Source organism: Lycorma delicatula, chromosome 3 (assembly GCF_047948215.1).
Source record: "Lycorma delicatula isolate Av1 chromosome 3, ASM4794821v1, whole genome shotgun sequence".
In the NCBI taxonomy this organism is placed as follows: domain Eukaryota; kingdom Metazoa; phylum Arthropoda; class Insecta; order Hemiptera; family Fulgoridae; genus Lycorma; species Lycorma delicatula.
Genome location: NC_134457.1, coordinates 224,252,787 through 224,269,968, shown reverse-complemented (window position 1 = coordinate 224,269,968; position 17,182 = coordinate 224,252,787). Strand labels below are relative to the sequence as shown.

General features: G+C 29.1%; 2 protein-coding genes across 6 annotated transcripts in view; both read right to left on the bottom strand.

Annotated features, from left to right (window-relative positions):
• Snup (snurportin-1) overlaps positions 1-5,177 on the bottom strand; it is a 48,026-nt gene extending 42,849 nt beyond the window's left edge. For all 5 annotated transcript variants that reach the window (XR_012755879.1, XR_012755880.1, XM_075361595.1 and 2 more), the window contains exon 1: positions 4,699-5,177. Coding sequence is in view for 3 of the 5 variants with exons in the window: in XM_075361595.1 (XP_075217710.1) it covers positions 4,699-4,874 (176 nt within the window). In the remaining 2 variants the exon portion in view is untranslated. The remainder of the gene's footprint in view (positions 1-4,698) is intronic.
• A 7,020-nt stretch (positions 5,178-12,197) lies between these two features.
• LOC142322475 (HEAT repeat-containing protein 3) overlaps positions 12,198-17,182 on the bottom strand; it is an 83,524-nt gene continuing 78,539 nt past the window's right edge. The window contains exons 13-14 of the mRNA XM_075361592.1: positions 14,673-14,846; positions 12,198-12,342 (exon numbers count right to left, since the gene is read on the bottom strand). Coding sequence (XP_075217707.1) covers positions 12,214-12,342; positions 14,673-14,846 — 303 coding nt within the window. The 3' untranslated portion in view covers positions 12,198-12,213. The remainder of the gene's footprint in view (positions 12,343-14,672; positions 14,847-17,182) is intronic.

Here is a 17,182-nt window from a genome sequence, read left to right as displayed (position 1 = left end):
AAGTGTATTCTTGTAGTCTCAGGTTGACCATTCCTGAGATGTGTGGTTAATTGAGACCCAATCACCAAAGAACACTGGTATCCACGATACCTTTTTTAGTATTAGTAGTACCTTTTTTTTAGTATTCAAAACCATTTAAACTTGGTCTCCAGAGTGGCTTTACAAAATATATGTGTTTCTTGTGTTTGTGGGATAGTCGAGCTACAGATAAACACTACGCAGTTTAAGATGGGCCAAAAAGAAATCAATTTAGCCAAGGAAAGGAAAATGTTGTCAATATTCCCCTTGTCGAAGTAGATCATTTTAGTTTACCACCTCTACACATAAAACTAGGCTTGATGGAGAATTTTGTAAAAGCATTAGATAAAGATGGAGACGGCTTTAAATATTTAGCTGAGGTTTTTACACGATGAAGCCAAATTAAAAGGAAAAATATATTCATTGGGCCATAAATAACAAAATTATTTCACGGAAATATATTTGATAGCAACCTTAATCCTGAAATTTAGCAGCATGAAAATCATTCAAAGATGTCGTTACTGGTTTTCTTGTAAACAAAAAAGCTTATAAATGAACTCTTAGTGAACTTCAAAAATTTAGACTGCTGAATTTCATTAAAAATTTATTTTTTACACACTCATTTGGATTTTTTCCCTTTAAACTCGGGTGACATTAGCAAAGAACAAGGAGAACGGTTCCACCAAGATATACTGCAAGATGAAATAATGTTATCAAGGCAAATGGGGGGTGAATCTATGATGAGTGACTACCATTAGATGATAAAAAGAGAAGACTACTGAACACAAAAGGAAAATAAGAAAAAAGAAATTAAGATAAACATAAATGTCTGCAAAACAAAGGTTTACATATTTTAGTTATTATTTTTTTATTCTATTACTTAAAAAGTTTCTCACTATTTTAGAGGGTCATAACTAAATATGTGAAGGTGATGAAGAATAACTGATTTTATTTTAATATTCAGCATAAAAAATACTTACTAATACCTACTTTATCTCAGTTCCAAATTATTTTTTTTTTGTTGACTTGTGTTATTAATGATTGTCCGAAATCAAAATAGATTTTTCTGACAATGCAATTGTCATTTATAGTTTTTATTTTACGTAAATTAAACATTATAAATTTTAATTTACAAATTAAATAAATTATGTAGAAATTCCATTAATTGCATGGTTCTATTACAGTTCTAAAACATATGATCTTATATAACACACTTTGATGCTATTTACAAGATAAATTAATGACATTTATCAGCATTTTTGTCACATTTATTTGGTTTAATTTTATTAACTATGTAATTGGAGTTTATTATACTAATATCTTAAAATACAAGTATAAAATTAAAAATTTAAAAAACCTCAATGTTAAAAAAGATTAAGTAAAAAATTAAAACTTTTAAAAGTTTATTGACATTTATTGACTCAAAACCTTCGGGGAACATGACAAATAATTCTGTAAAAGAACCAAGTCGATAGCTGCAATAGGTACTGAGAAAATGGTGCACACATGCCGCACAAAAGAAATACATAACTCCCTTTTTTCGCTTCACTATGGTGGGGGTTTAATAATCAAAATTTAATGGAAAGCTGTAAAATATATAATTCAATTCAAAATAAATCTTAGAAATAATGCACAATATAAATAGATATGATAAGGGATAAATAGAAAATAATAGCTTAATAATAAGAAATGAAAATATACGCATGAAAGCTCTGTTCGACAACTTTAATAATTTTTTTTTTTAATTCTATTATTTATTCTAAATTAAAAAAAAAAATTATTTATAAAATCAGTTAGTTATTTATAAACAAGTTAGGCTAATACAAAGGCTTTTAGTTAATGGGATATCCCAATCAATTTTAATTCAACAAATGATCAGTGCATCATTATTTTTGATTTTGATTTTATTTAGTAGTATATGATAACTAACTACCCACCCTGTAATAGCCAAAAAATATTTTTTATATTTAAAAAAAATGTTTTCTTGAGTAATAGACTATTTTCTAACTTGCCAACAGGTTAAACAGCCATTTTTGTCAATTTTTCCATGAGCTGTAGCATTCTTATTTTACGTCGAACAAAGGGTCAAAAAATGCTTTTTGGAAAGAGTAAAAATAAAACCTCTCAACTTAGTGTATTCAAAATTCATTTTGTTACATAACCACATCTTGTAATTTTTACTGGTTTTTTTTTGTCTTCAGTCATTTGACTGGTTTGATGCAGCTCTCCAAGATTCCCTATCTAGTGCTAGTCGTTTGCTTTCGGTATTAATTTTTGATGTAAAAAAATTATATTTCTGACTGAAGGCTCATTTCACTTGTGCTATTCGGCATTTTATATCGCTCCTGCTTCGTCCAACTTTAGTACTTCTATTTCCCAAATAACTTTGATCTGCTGGTACGTATCGGATAAGTATGACAAAAATCATATCACCGGAACCTCAAAAATAACTAAATTTTGTAAGTGAATATTGAAACTAATAAAATTTCTTGGTAGATCACAGAACTCCTCAAGGCTATTCCACAACATCCAATGCCCAGATAACATCCAAACCAAAAAAAAAATTAATTAATTCTAATTAAATTTACCCTGCATGAAACTAGATGTAAATTTTAATATAACTAGAATAAAAATTACTGATACACAGTTTGAAAGCAATTGAATTATACTTTTAAACATGGATTTACTACTGAATATTTTTATTTTAAAGGAAAAATTTGTAGAAAAAGAATTATATGACTGAATGGTGCAGCTATAACAATCAGCATGAATCTTATCTTGGCCACAACAACCTATCATATCCTGAGTTATTTCTAATAATTATACAGCATCATACATAGAACCAAAACCTTTTGCAACTATGACAAAAAAAAGGTAAATTTACTAAAATGAAAAGAATTAAATATTGGAAAAATCTTCCCACAAAGCTTCCCATTTAATCAGACAAGCTATGGAATGAGATTCAAATCTCATTCCATAGCTTGTCTGATGCTTGTCATAGCTCGTTGTGATCAATCCCAAACTCACCTCTAAATACCCTCTAAGCTTTTGCATTAACTTATTAAACAAGAAATTAACTTTTTGTAATATATTATTTCAGTTGATACAAAAATTCTCCTATTTCTTTTTTTACATTTTTCTTTTCAAGATTAAGATAAAAATTAAAAGGAAAAATCGGTTTTGGATAATTCATACAGTTTTCTTTTACATTAGAGCTTTTAATTCATATACTTACTTTTTCATTTTTTACTTTTACATTTTAAGAAACAAAGAGGAAGAAAAATAAAAGTAAAAAATTTGAGAAAAACTTAAACTTTATAGTTACAAAATTCAAAACAGGATAAATAATATGTATATTAAATTACGTTGAATATTTACATGTGAAAAAACATTCCCCCGAGTTATTTTATGCACTATGATCAATAAAATAAAAATTAATGGTACTTATCAGTTATCCATCTACAATTGTTAAAATGAATGTTTTAATCAAACCACTGCTAGTCTACTACTACAATCCATTACAACTTCGTAACCTAACCTAATCCTTCATGACGGTTGCAACACAATCTTCGCTCTAGCACTTACAGACAATGTCATGTTACAGCCTTTTGGACTAAGGCGATGTTTCCCCGGCCTCAATAAAGAACTGCATGGCATTCTGTTCTGTATTTGGTATTGGACAAATGTTGATTTCGTACAATGTAAATTAGAACCACAAAACTCCAAACCGATCTAATTGAAGTGAAATACTAACTAGAATAAAATCAAGAAATATTCAAAAGATATCAGTTGAATGATAAGAACTGCTGTCAAAAGAGATAACAATTATCAAATCATAACAATTGTTTCACTAATTTTAAAATGTAATGACATTCAAGTAAATTATACATAGCTAACATGTAAATTACCATTTACTGTTTAAACCCACTTGAACGGAACAATATGTGGTAAACAAATAACCAATAAGAACCAAATTAACAATTAAAAGTTACAGATCTACCACTACAACTATTAAAATATACTAGACTGTTCCTTTTTAACATACCAGAAATTGATGGCTACTAGAAATATTTTATTTTTCATGATGGAATGTGTTAAATAAGGTAATTAATTATAATAAAATCTGATGAACTACTATTTCAATAGTAAACAGATGGACGAAGAAAGCAAGTTATCAAAAACACACAAGAAAAAATGCTGCTAATGTCTGGAGAAATTTGTTTCAATACTTTATGATAGGAAAACAATGACAACAAAAGAATCAGTCCTTGACTCTGTTTCATTTTGTTTCTAAACAAAATTGGAATAAACAAAATTGAAGCTTTTGAAATGTAGTGTAACATACGAATGCTGAAACTTTGTAAGACTGATTTACTCTTGAAATGAAAAAGGTTCAAGGTAAATTAAAGAATTTTTTTAAATCTTGTAAACAAAGTGCATTTAAGTACACTTTAAGTTTGAATCAGCAAGTATGGGCAGTAAAAAAATGTAAGGACAAGCATTAAAATATACAAACTAGATAACTGAGGATGAAAAAAGTTTTGTTATAATATAAAAACATCACACTTAAGTAGGCATTAAAAACACAAATCGGTCAAAATTTTATTCCACTTTACAATATCAGATTTTTACAATAATAGATCTGAACCCTTCAAATATAAAAAAATTACTTAAACTTACTCTTTCTGTCGTTCCAGAAGTTGTCTACGTCTTGCTTCTTGATTAGATTCATTCCTAACCCGGCATTTATATTGAGAAACACGAAGCGAGGTATCATCAGTGCGTAATGTTGAAGAAAACAGATCCGATATTGGGTCTAGTTCGGTTTTAATAACGTCTAATCCACCATCAGCCATGGTATTTGACTAAAATTTGCACGAAATTTTAATTAGTGGTTGTAAAACACCTGAAATTTGGGAAATAATCCAGAATTGAAAATATCTAAAAATGTACGTGCACGATTAAAATTTGAATTATTTCAAACTATTTTCTTTTACCATACAGTTCTGTACTGCTCTGTTTCATAGTAGAGTTCAATCTCTACGTACTATTTTACACACATGTGCCCCATAGAAACCATAAAATTCAGTGTACACTAACGACTAATGCTTAAAAACAACTCGGCCTCGCATGAGGTTGTAACACCAACACTAACAACAAAAATTCACTATGAGTAATGATGTAACCGTTCTGTTTGAACTACACTTTGATCTTAGCCAAGAGTCCGAGAAGCTATGTTCTGTTTGAACTGCTAATCGATAATTATAGAGTTTATTATAATAATGGCGTTACTGTAGTATTAAACTCTCCATTTTAGATTCTATTACAGCCTCAAACATCTGCACTCGTACTTTAACGAGAAAGATTAAGTAGGTAAATAATTCTTATCTTTGTCGAGAATCAAATCCGTTAACCACTACACAAACTGTTCGGCAATTACATTTTTGTGTTTTATGTATCTTTTCTGCATAAATATATTAACTATACATAAAAATTCCTAAATTTAAGTGAGACTTTCATACTCACTACTAACCTTACTTAATTTTTCATATGGTCAATTATTATATATGCTAGGGCACTTTAATTCTAACTAAATTTAAATTATTACTGAAGATAATAAATTTCATGGATTACACAAACTATCGAAAATGAATCTAATACTATGATTCAACAGAAGCCAAGTTTGTGAAGGTAATATATGTATAATTTTTTTACAAATTTGTTTTGACAAATCAACACAGATAAATCAATGTGTCTTTACGAGAAAAAATATATTGGCCTCTTCTGATAATTCAAGATAAGAAAAACCGAACTTTATCATTTTTTTGTATTAATTGATTTAATTATCTGCTGGGCTACCCTGTTCAAATTTTAATCAGTTTCACAAATCCTTCGGTTTGCTCTTTTTCTGTACACTAACTCCTTTCCAAATATTTATATATATATTGTAGTCAAATGGTTTCAACAGCATATGGCACTTAATAACCTTATGGTAACTGACTGAAACCGCAAACCCCGGGTCCAGTCCCTATTTGACAGCACCGTTCGTGACTGTGAATGCCTCAGAAAACGAACGAGTTGAAAGGTAAATCAGTGCTACACCCATACCAATCAAAATTATGTCTTACGCAAAATAGAAATTCAGACCTACACCCAAACAAATCGAATCACAAACAACACCAATATAACCATGGCACGCCTACCTCCAACCAATCCAATGCCTAGGCCGCACTCCTAGCCACCTGGGATCCTACCACAATCTAATTCTCTCTGCAGACCTTGACACTACAAAGATGCGAAGAAAACCAGCCACTGGTTCCTGAGCACCACAGTGAACCAATATTATTATTTAGAGTGCTGAAGCGATTGTGTTTGAAAAACAATCTGAATTGTGGCAATTGGGGACTGACTGCTTTATCATAACAACTGTTTTTCAGCCCCGTATTTGCCCAATCTAGCCCTCTAAGACTTTCTTCTTAATCCCAAGAATGAAGAAAAGCCTGCAGGGAAAGCGTTTTCAGGGTGTAAAAAAAAAAAATCGCTTAAGAGCAAATGTTTTGAACAATGAAAAACCTATTGGGGCAAGGGCATATCACCTAATGAAATTGATGTTATCTTAAATAAATAATTCTCTTTTGTTTGAGTAACCCTGTTTTTGATTTCAACAAATGACATATCACAATCTCATTTTGATTTTTAAAACGTACGTATTCTGCAATAAAAAAATTGCTGTACATAGTTCAGTTCAATATCTTTAGAGTTTGTCTTGTTTAATCTGTTTTTCTTCATAGCTTTATATATTAACTACGATGTAGTATATAACTTATCAGTAATTTTTCTGTGTTAGTCTAATTTATATGTACTTTTTGTATTTCAGTAATTAGTAACTACTAATTTTACCCAATAACCAAGTAAAAGCATAGCAAGTATTGTTTAAAATGTATAAATCCATAATATAATATAATCTTGTTTCATTAAAAATTAGTCTGTACAGTAACAACATTTTGTACACCACACTAATCTAAAATTTCAGTAATTAGAAAAAAAATTTTCTATTCCAAGATTGAAAAGATATTATCCAAAATCAGCAATATAGGAAATCACAATATATTAAATCATTTGATTGCTGCATTTTCTTTTCTATACATTATGTACTTCTAATTTCAATAAATTTTAAACTTGTGTTCAAATATTTCATTTAACTAAATAATCTAAATATTGATTTAGATTTAGGCTTTACAATAAAAGCATACTGGTGGTGATAAAAATTGCCAAATTTCCATAAGCATTATTTTAAGATTAACTTCATAGGCACTGTTGTTAATTCATTGCTATGTTCAGTTAACTTAGAATGTTTTCACGATGTAATTATTAGCAAATCATATTTTATTTCAAAATTGTGCACTCACTTTGAGAAGTTAACATATTTAATAAACGAGACAGACGATGAAATAGTTTACAGAGTTTTCTGTTTACATAATTCAGTTTTGAAATGTAATGTATTAATTGTTTAACGTTCCTTTCAGAATATGGTGTTAACAAACTTATAAAATATTACTAGTAATTGTTTTTTCTTTAAAGAAAAAAAAATGTTTAAATCACATTTATTTAAGGATTATGCTATAGATTATTATGAAACAAAGGTTTACAAATTATTTTCCCTAAATAAGAAAAAAATTAGATAGTTAGTGAATTATACTTGCTATTTACCCAAATCATGGTCATAGAGCTGTCAGTTGTGTAAAATAGTATAAAGCTAGCCAATTACTTTATAATAAACTGGTTCTTCTCTATAAAATTCAGAGAATGAATGAGGAATTTTATGCCTGAGCTGTTCTTAGATGGCTCCAAGCAGAGGCAAAGTAATTTTTTACAGCATCATTTGGACTGATCGATACAAAAAGCTAAGTAACATGTTTCTCTCTGGAAGTTTAGGAACCCCTTTGTCTCATCTTGCAGTGTTTCTTAGGGTAGATTTTATTTTATCAGCTATTTCCCTTTTCTCCAAGTTGTTCTAAGGATTTTGTCTAGATGTCCACAGGTTTCATGAGATAAGGATATATAATAACCTTTAGGTTTAATGCATACTCTTTATATATATGGCTTGATGAGGACAGATCTGTTTCTTATCTAGTGACTACAAAAACCTGAGACCAGTGTCTTCATCAGATAAAGCTGGGCATTCTAACAGACACAACTTTAAAACTAACAGTATGGATAAAAGCATTTTCTTAATAACTGAAACATTTAAACAATTTACTGATAAGAGTAAACAATCTAAACTTCATCCCCTTCATGCAATCAAAAATTTTGGGTTTTTATATTTAAGTGTACATGCAAAGTTTTTTTGTAACATAAGATCAGAAAGATATTACACATAAGATATAAGAAAATCTACTATTTTTTTTTGGTACTGAGGATTGTTCTCTGAATAAATAATACTTTTCTGAAGTTTCTAACAAATATATATAAAAGTATTTGACATGAGAGAAAAAGCTTCTCTTTATAGAAAAATATATTATTTAATATTGATAAATCTTTATTCTTTTTTTTTTTGCATTATTATACATTTTAATTTATGCGAGCAAAACCTGCGGAAATTACAGTAAATTTTATCTGCGTTTAAGTATTTAAAAATATTGCTGTTTTGGCTCTCATTAAAAATAAAAGAAACATTTTCTTCTTCAAATTTCTGGATATATTTTTTTACCACCTGCAAATATTTTTCACAAAACTGCTGAAAAGTCATTTTTCCTGTTTCTAAATTTTTTATATTGTCGGCAGATATGATCCAAACAGTAATCTTAAGTGACAAGTGTGTTTGTTATAAATCTATAAACAAAATCGATATATAATGATCTAAAACAAACGAAGCTGTAAGGGCAGATGCATTTTCATTCGCACTAATTCTCTAAACTAATAAAAGATATATATCAAACAGCAAGCATCAAAACCAAATTTTATTTTTAATTTACAATTTTTGCAGTTTCAATATTATAAGGCATCTCTCTTACCTGCAGAGATTGATTGTATGTAGAACCAATCAAACACAAAAATAAAAAAGAAGCGCACACCAAAACCATCAAATGTCACAAGAATACTATACATGAGGGTCATTCAATAATTAGATAAATAACTGAAAAAATTAAAATTTATACAATGATAATGAAATTAATGCTGCTTTTCAAAATAATTTCTCTTGACAGGCACTTGTCCCGTCTTTCTGTGAGCTTTCTTATTGCAGTAATAAAGAATTGTTCACCTTGGTTCTGAACTATTCTTATAACAGATTCTTGACTTACTCATTGCTGCCAAACTCTGCAAACTCTTTGAGGAACAAAAAAAAAATTGATGATGTGATCAAGACTGTAAAGTGAATGAGGTAATACTTCCCAGACCAACTCTGGACAGGCATTATCATGCAGATGAATTATGCCTTGAAAGAAAACCAAGATATTTCTTCGTTATTGGGGGTTTTACTTTAATTTCAAACAATTCTTTTATGACATGCTTGTATAAATTACATGACTGTACATTGTTTTTAACACATTTTGTGGTAATTGTCATGGATAATGAAATGGACAGTGCCAATAATCACACTGTAAATTTCAGCAATCTCTCAAATTTGTATATGTCCATCCTAGCGAATAAAATTATTAATGTGATTTTGCTATGATGAAAATAGGCGACACTTGTTCTACTCAATTTAAAATGTTCAAATCACTTATAAAAATTTGCATGGATAAAATCATTTTTACCATATTACTTTAACATCTCTGAGTGAATTTAAGCCAGTGTTACACCTCAGGAAAATAAAAATTGTATCACAGCACACTGTTCTTTTCAAGGAGAGCCAACATAAAATAAACTAGAGATTATAATTTTTATTTTGAAAAGATTATGGAATTTTATTTGAATGCTGATATTTTCTATGTCAGGCATACCAATTTGAACATTGGACCATTTTAAGTTCATTTATAAATAGTCTTTCCACTATTTCCATTTGCCTCTTTAATCATTAATGAATAATTAATCACTCTTATTACACGATGCAAATATTGTTAACAGTTAAAACATTTTCTTAACATTGTGTATATATAAACAACACAACTGCAAAGACCAACTTGAACTGGAACTTGGGGAATACCAAGGGGGATTTAGGCCATGGAGAGGTTGCCCGGAGCAAATAATATCCCTAAAACTTATGATGGACTTATATAAAAGACGGAAAAAACAACTAATAATCACCTTCGTCGACTTTAAAAGGGCCTATGATTGTATACACCGACCATCCATGCTGAATATTCTGAGAAACCTGGGCCTTCACCCTAAACTCGTAAACATGATAAAATTAACTTTAACCAATACCCAGTCCAGAGTGAAATTCAGAGGTGAACTCTCTCAACCCTTCTACATAAAAACTGGATTGAGGCAAGGAGACGGCCTCTCACCACTCCTTTTTAACTGCGCCCTTGAATTTGTCATGAGAAAATGGTATGAAATAAATCCCAAAAATATAAAAATGGGTACTAAGAAAAACTCCATCACACTAAATTGCCTAGGATTTGCAGATGACCTCGCTCTTTTAGCAAATAATATTCAAGAAGCCAAAACACAAATCATGAGCCTTCAAAACCTAGCACAAAAGATAGGGCTTCATATCTCTTTCGAAAAAACTGAACTAATGGCCATAGATCCTCTGGTAATAGAGCACATTACGGTAAACAATCAGAAAATTAAAATAGTAAAACAATTTAAATATCTAGGGGAAATAATAACTTATAATTTAAATGAAAAAGTGACATGGCAAAACAGGACAAATGAAATGATTAAATCCCAAAAATTAACTTGGTCAACATATAACAAAAAATGCCTTTCTGCTAAAACAAAACTTAAACATTATAAAACTGTAGTACAGCTAGAAGTCACCTACGGAAGCGAGACCCTTTTCAAAATCACTCAGAAAAACCGAATTGAAAAAATTCTGAAAATAGAGGAGAATTGTCAGAACGTGTATCAATAAAAAACACCAAAAAGAAGGCCGATGGTGGATTGTGCCAAATGAGGTGGTGTATCGAGAAATAGAGCCTGTTACTGATACTATGCGGAAAAAAAGAATCTCTTTCTTCGGTCATCTCATAAGGACACCGCAAACAAGACCGTCAAGAAATATCATTGAAAAGCTCTGGTTCCAAAAGCTAGAAGTAGGATGGATCAAAGAAATTAGAGAAGATATGAAAGAATTGGGAATTTCCCTGACTGACCTACAGAATAAAACTGGAAAAATTACAAAGCTAAAAGATAAAAGCATTAGATTTAAACAAAAGACAGACAAACGACAAAATACAACGAAGAGGGTGTTTACAGATGAAGAAAAGAAAGCAAGATCTGAACGGATGAAGAAATACTGGGCAGCTCGAAAGAGTAAAATAGCACGCTTTTCTCAGAAAAGATCCAACTAAAATTGACTTAAGTGGTCCCATGTTGGCCGTAAAAGCATAATAATAATAATATAATAAAACAACACAACTATTTTACATTTTATATGGACTGATGTGATAAACAGTCATTCCTAAAAAATGGTAAGGCTATTTTCATAAAAATTCTTATGATATGTTGGTGTGAAAAGTGAAGTGTTTTCAATTGCCTTCTTAACAGAGGCAAATGCATTGTTCATATCAACTCATCAAAATACAGGTGTATTCAGTTTAAATGACACCTTCAAAACATAGACTGGCTGTATAATGAGTATCACTACTCTCAAAGAAAGAAAAACTACTCTGGCTAGTGGTTCTTATGACATGTATGCTGGGTAAGCATCACAGCCATAAGAAAGAAACAAGTAATATATATATATCCCTTTTGGTACGAAACAATGTATTACACTTTCACAGCTGGAAATGTGCAACACTAACATTTCTAATATACCTTCAAAAATTTGTATAATTTCAGGAAAACTGAAAACTGAATTATATCCTAAGTGTACACGATTTCTAATATTCCCCCTCCCGTTTTTTTTGTTTGTATAATTGGTATTTTAATTAAATATCAAATTTCAGAAAATCAGTTCATCTAATTTGATTCTAGGTAATGAAATGAACCTCCGCTAGTTTTACAGTACATAAAAAACTTGGTAACATTGTATTAAACTAATTTTGTAGGTTAGAAAAATTAACGACTCAATAATAACCATTTTTATTTACCATTACTTATTTGTATACAATTTGGACGATTTTTTTTATAAGAAATAAATCTTGTGAGATTACTATTCGCAGTAGTAACAAGAGCGTAATGGTCTCCAAGTGTTTTTCGCTCAGCTCGTACCTAAAAGTACACAAGAAACAATAAATTTCATCAAATTTTACAGTTTGCGTTAATCAAAATACTAAATAAATTTAATATAATAAATATATAAAATAAAATTATAGTGAATATAATAAATTTATAAAACGATCATGCTAGAATGATTCAAAACTATATTTTTCTTGTGAACCTAGAAACACTGAAAAGCAAATCAAAAATTAGGATATGGATAAAGGTGTTATTTCCTACTTCCCTCTATATATTAAGATTTTTTAGAAGAAGAGATATACAAAATAACAAAACATGAGTTACATTATAATTTTCATTAATCTAAATTTTAGTATAGTTCAAAACGACAATATTTAATTAATACCTTCAAACTGTTTATAGTAAACAAAGGAATTTTTCCTCTTTAAACAATCACATGAACAAAGATGCTTCTGCTCTTTCTAAATACAACAATAAATAAAGAATGGGATGAACAAAATATATTGTATCACTGAAATGTGTTTTTTATAAATGGTAAGAACTCAACAACTCTTTTTTCTCAGACATGTAATGATAAAAGTTACAGTTACAAACTCTAAAATAAATAATCAAAACTATGAAGTAAACTTTACTACAAAATCTACATTGCAGATATTTTAAAATTCCTTTTTTGATTATATATATATATATATATATATATATATATATTAAACAAATTGTGATAAAAAGTACTTTTGAAAAGTTATTTTGCTGTTAATTTATGAATAAAAACAAAATTTTGAATAATTATATACTTTACTTCTATTTTTTTTTATCTTTTTTACTTCCTTGTATGATATATAGGAAGTATTGTGATCGCGAAAAGTTTCAGTTTTCAGATTTCAATGGAAATATCCATTTTGACCAGTTTTGGTGTGATGTCTGTACGTATATATGTATCTTGCATAACTCAAAAACGATTGGCCATAGGCTGTTGACAATATGGATATTTGGAACTGTTGTAATATTTAGTTCTGCACCCCCCCCCCCCTCCGCTTATAATTGCAATTACTAATCTAAAAGTGTCCAAAAAAAACCCAAAATCCAAAAAAGTTAGATTTTGGACTTTTGTTAACTACAGTAATAAGCCCTCACTGAGAGCTTTTCAACAATATATCATAAGTGGTAGTGATTTTCATTGGTTCCAGAGTTACAGCCATATGAAATTTCAATTAATGAAATATTTGGATCTTACAAGGGCACATCGGTTTGAATCAGATTTCATCTAATTTTTTTTTTGTTTTTAATTTAAATATATTAATTTATTAATAATTAGTAACCTCCTATTGTAAAAAATTTTTATGATAAATAATAACAATAAGAAAAAATCCCTTTCAGCATGCCAGAAGGAGGAGGTAGATTTCACGGGTGCTAAGTAGGGGATAAAAAAAATCTCCACCTTAAAGTTAAGAAAAACTTCAAATTTACTCAATACAACAATGGTTGCACGTGAAAAAAGTTTCAGATGTTTAGCATACGACAAACCCCATCTTCTTACAATGCCAGCAATATTTTGGTCATCCCTTGCCGTAAGGGTTGGTCATATCAAAAATAGTTTCAGACAAAAGTTTTAGGTAATATTTAGAGGACTAAACAGATTCACTTTAAACCGATTCAATATTGTGCCTATTAAGGGAGGTATGATTTTTGTCTTTGAAACCCCATTTTTTCGATCCCCTGGGCCAATGGTTGGTGATATCAAAAAACTTTACCTAGATAAGTTTTAGGTCCTTATCCAAAGAATAGTAGGAACTGTAAATGAATTCTATATTTTACTTAATAAGAAAATTACAGTGATATTGTTTGTTCGAAAAAGTCCCCCAATTTCCACCTCCATGGTCTGATTTTGACCAATAACAAACTTGATCAAGATTTTGGATCATTATATTTTATATATAAATTTGAAAGTGATTGGCGCAAAATTACAGCAGTTATTGTGTTCACAAGAAAGTGAAATATATATATATATATAAACTTTTGAACTGATGGTGGTTTTGGGGGATGTGAAACGTGAAGATATGTCAAAATTTTCTGGAAGTCGAATCATGGTACCCATTAAAATAGATACCTTTCTTATGAAATGTACCTAAAATATGAAAAAAATATCAGAAGTTATTAATGAAATAAAATTTTTCTAAAAATTCCTATTGCTTCATTATTGTCTGTGTAACTAACAACTTTGAATAATATATAAATTGCGACTGATGGGTGGTTCTGCTGATTATTTCATCACAGGTCCAGTAAGTAACTTATGTTTTATACTACCATTTCATTAAAAACCAACAATAATTAATAACCTTAAATTAATTAATGTTAAATAAAACCTTTTTTTTGAAAACTGGAGCAATAGCAGAAAGGTGGGACACAAGTGCGATTTCCTGAGCAACATTATCAGTGTTATCTTCAGCAAACACATCCATTAAAGTATCCAAAGCTTCGGCAATCAACCAAAGAGGGCCCTGACGTTCAGCAATAGCAATAATAAATCTTCCAATATCCTTAAAAATGAAAAATAAAATAATTTTTAAATATAGATCAGAATTTCAATGTCTGCTAGTTTGTATATTAACACCTATGATTGCTTAAGACTACTTCTACTACTGTTTACTAAATTTTAAGAATAATTTTAGTTAAAAATCTATTTATTTAACACTATTAATGGATAGGCAGAAAGTTTAAACAAACATCATGTATTTTAGAGTAATTTGTCATATAGTAATATTTTCAATTATTGACTAAAGTCATTTGTTAATAGATAGGTAAATGATTTTTGAACAGGAGATTTAGAAAATAAACTGAATTTTATTCTGATATTTCATTTATAAAAATCAGGTAAACATTCTCAAGCAATTTTATAGAAAATTAATTCTTAGATAAACATGTGATATAATTCTTTGTACCAAAAATATACATATACTTGCTTTAATAGATTTGTTTAGTTCAATTTATCCTTATTATTTCAATTAGTATTTGATTTTATGTTTGTATGAAATTAGACTTGAAAGGGATAAGTTGTTTAATGAACCCTGCAAAATGAACTAATTTTAAAAATAGACAGCATTTACATGACAGAAATCTTGACTTCTAATATTACCTTACTTGAAGTATACATGAGTAAGCCTATTACAAAAAGTACATTTTAGGGTTTTTTTTGGTCAAATTGAACTTTACAAGAAAGAAAAAACAAGATTACTTGTTTTTTACAAATGCAATATAATTTTATATAATTTTTTTATATATTGCAATTAAAAATGGGTATAGTTGTTTGTTAATTGATAACATGTATAAAAAACAAGTATCAAAACTTAACAGTACAATTATTTTAAAACCAATATATAATACACAAAAGGTTGATAACGTTTTCTTAAAATATTCATATACCAATATTGTTGTTGAAAATATAACCAAAGTTTATGACAAGGATAAATTTAAACCTGCATACAAAACTAACAACCACATAAAAAAATATTTAAAAAATAATAACAACTCCGATTTATACAATTTATGTGGTGCTTAGAAGATAAGATGTAATGATTGTGAAGATATTTATATAGATAAAACCAATAGATTGTTTAAAACCAGATTATATGAACATTTTAGGCATTATAAAAACAAAAAAATGAGCTTTTCTAATGTTGCGGATCATCTTATAAACAATAAACATTCTATCTCTGATGTTAATACCAATTTAGAAATATTGGAAATTAAAAAAAGCAATATAAATAAAAATTGTGGTGAATTAAAAAAATATTATAAATATAAACACAAACAAAAATTCAACTTGATCAACCTAGACAAATTTTGGGGAAGATCTCCTTATAAAAGCTGTAATAGACAGCAGCACTTTCATAGATATATAGAATATTTATTTACTTAAATAGTACCAGTATTGTATTTGACTAGCGACAAGCACGTTACCCAATTGACTCCAGATGCCTTGCATATGAGTTTGTATTTTTATTTTTTAACTTTTTAATCTTTTAATATTTTTTATGTTTAATATGTATTTATACAACAAGTTTTTTACATACAACTGATGACGCGGGATCCTGTGAAAGTACTCTTGCAGAAAAACTACAAAATAAGGTAAGATATTTCTTAATTCTGTACTTGGGTGGATCAAGTTGATTAACATTATATATAAATACACTAGCAGACCCTGCACTATATGCTAACTTGGCATTTCTGTCATGGTCAGGGCTCACTTTACTTGCTCTTTTTGTCTAACCAGGGGGCTTTAATCCCTGAACTACCATGTGTTCATTAAACTCATGCTTATGAGAATAATAATAAATACAAATTAAAGCCTGTTCAATTTATAAAATCTATCAGTGTATTGTAATTTCTTTACAGCAACAATTTGGTCAGTTCAGGCCTTAACTTTGAGTGATCTAAGAATGTGGTCTCAAAATAGTCTTAATCTTAAAAATATTAGTTTAACTGGTTACTCATACTTCATATGAGTAAAAATGTATTTTCCCAGTTCTTATTGTTACCCAACAAACCACTAAGAAGTGACTGTACTTCATTTCTCATTTTTTTAAAATTATTTTTATTTTATGTTTTAGTCAAGTAACCAGAGGTAAATGCAGCCAGTCGCATTGTACATACAGTAATAGTGGCTGTGTTGGTTGAGCCACTGTGCTATACACCTTCACACCACTTAAAAAAATAAAAAAAGTCAGAAATGGTCTTTAGATATACCAATATTTATTTACAAGCCCCAAAACAGTGATTGGGGTTTGTTTAGTGTAGTTGGAAATTTGAAAGCATTGTTCAAATTTTTAACCTTTCTTCATCCTTTCAAGGTTGAATTTCTAAGAATCTAGAAATT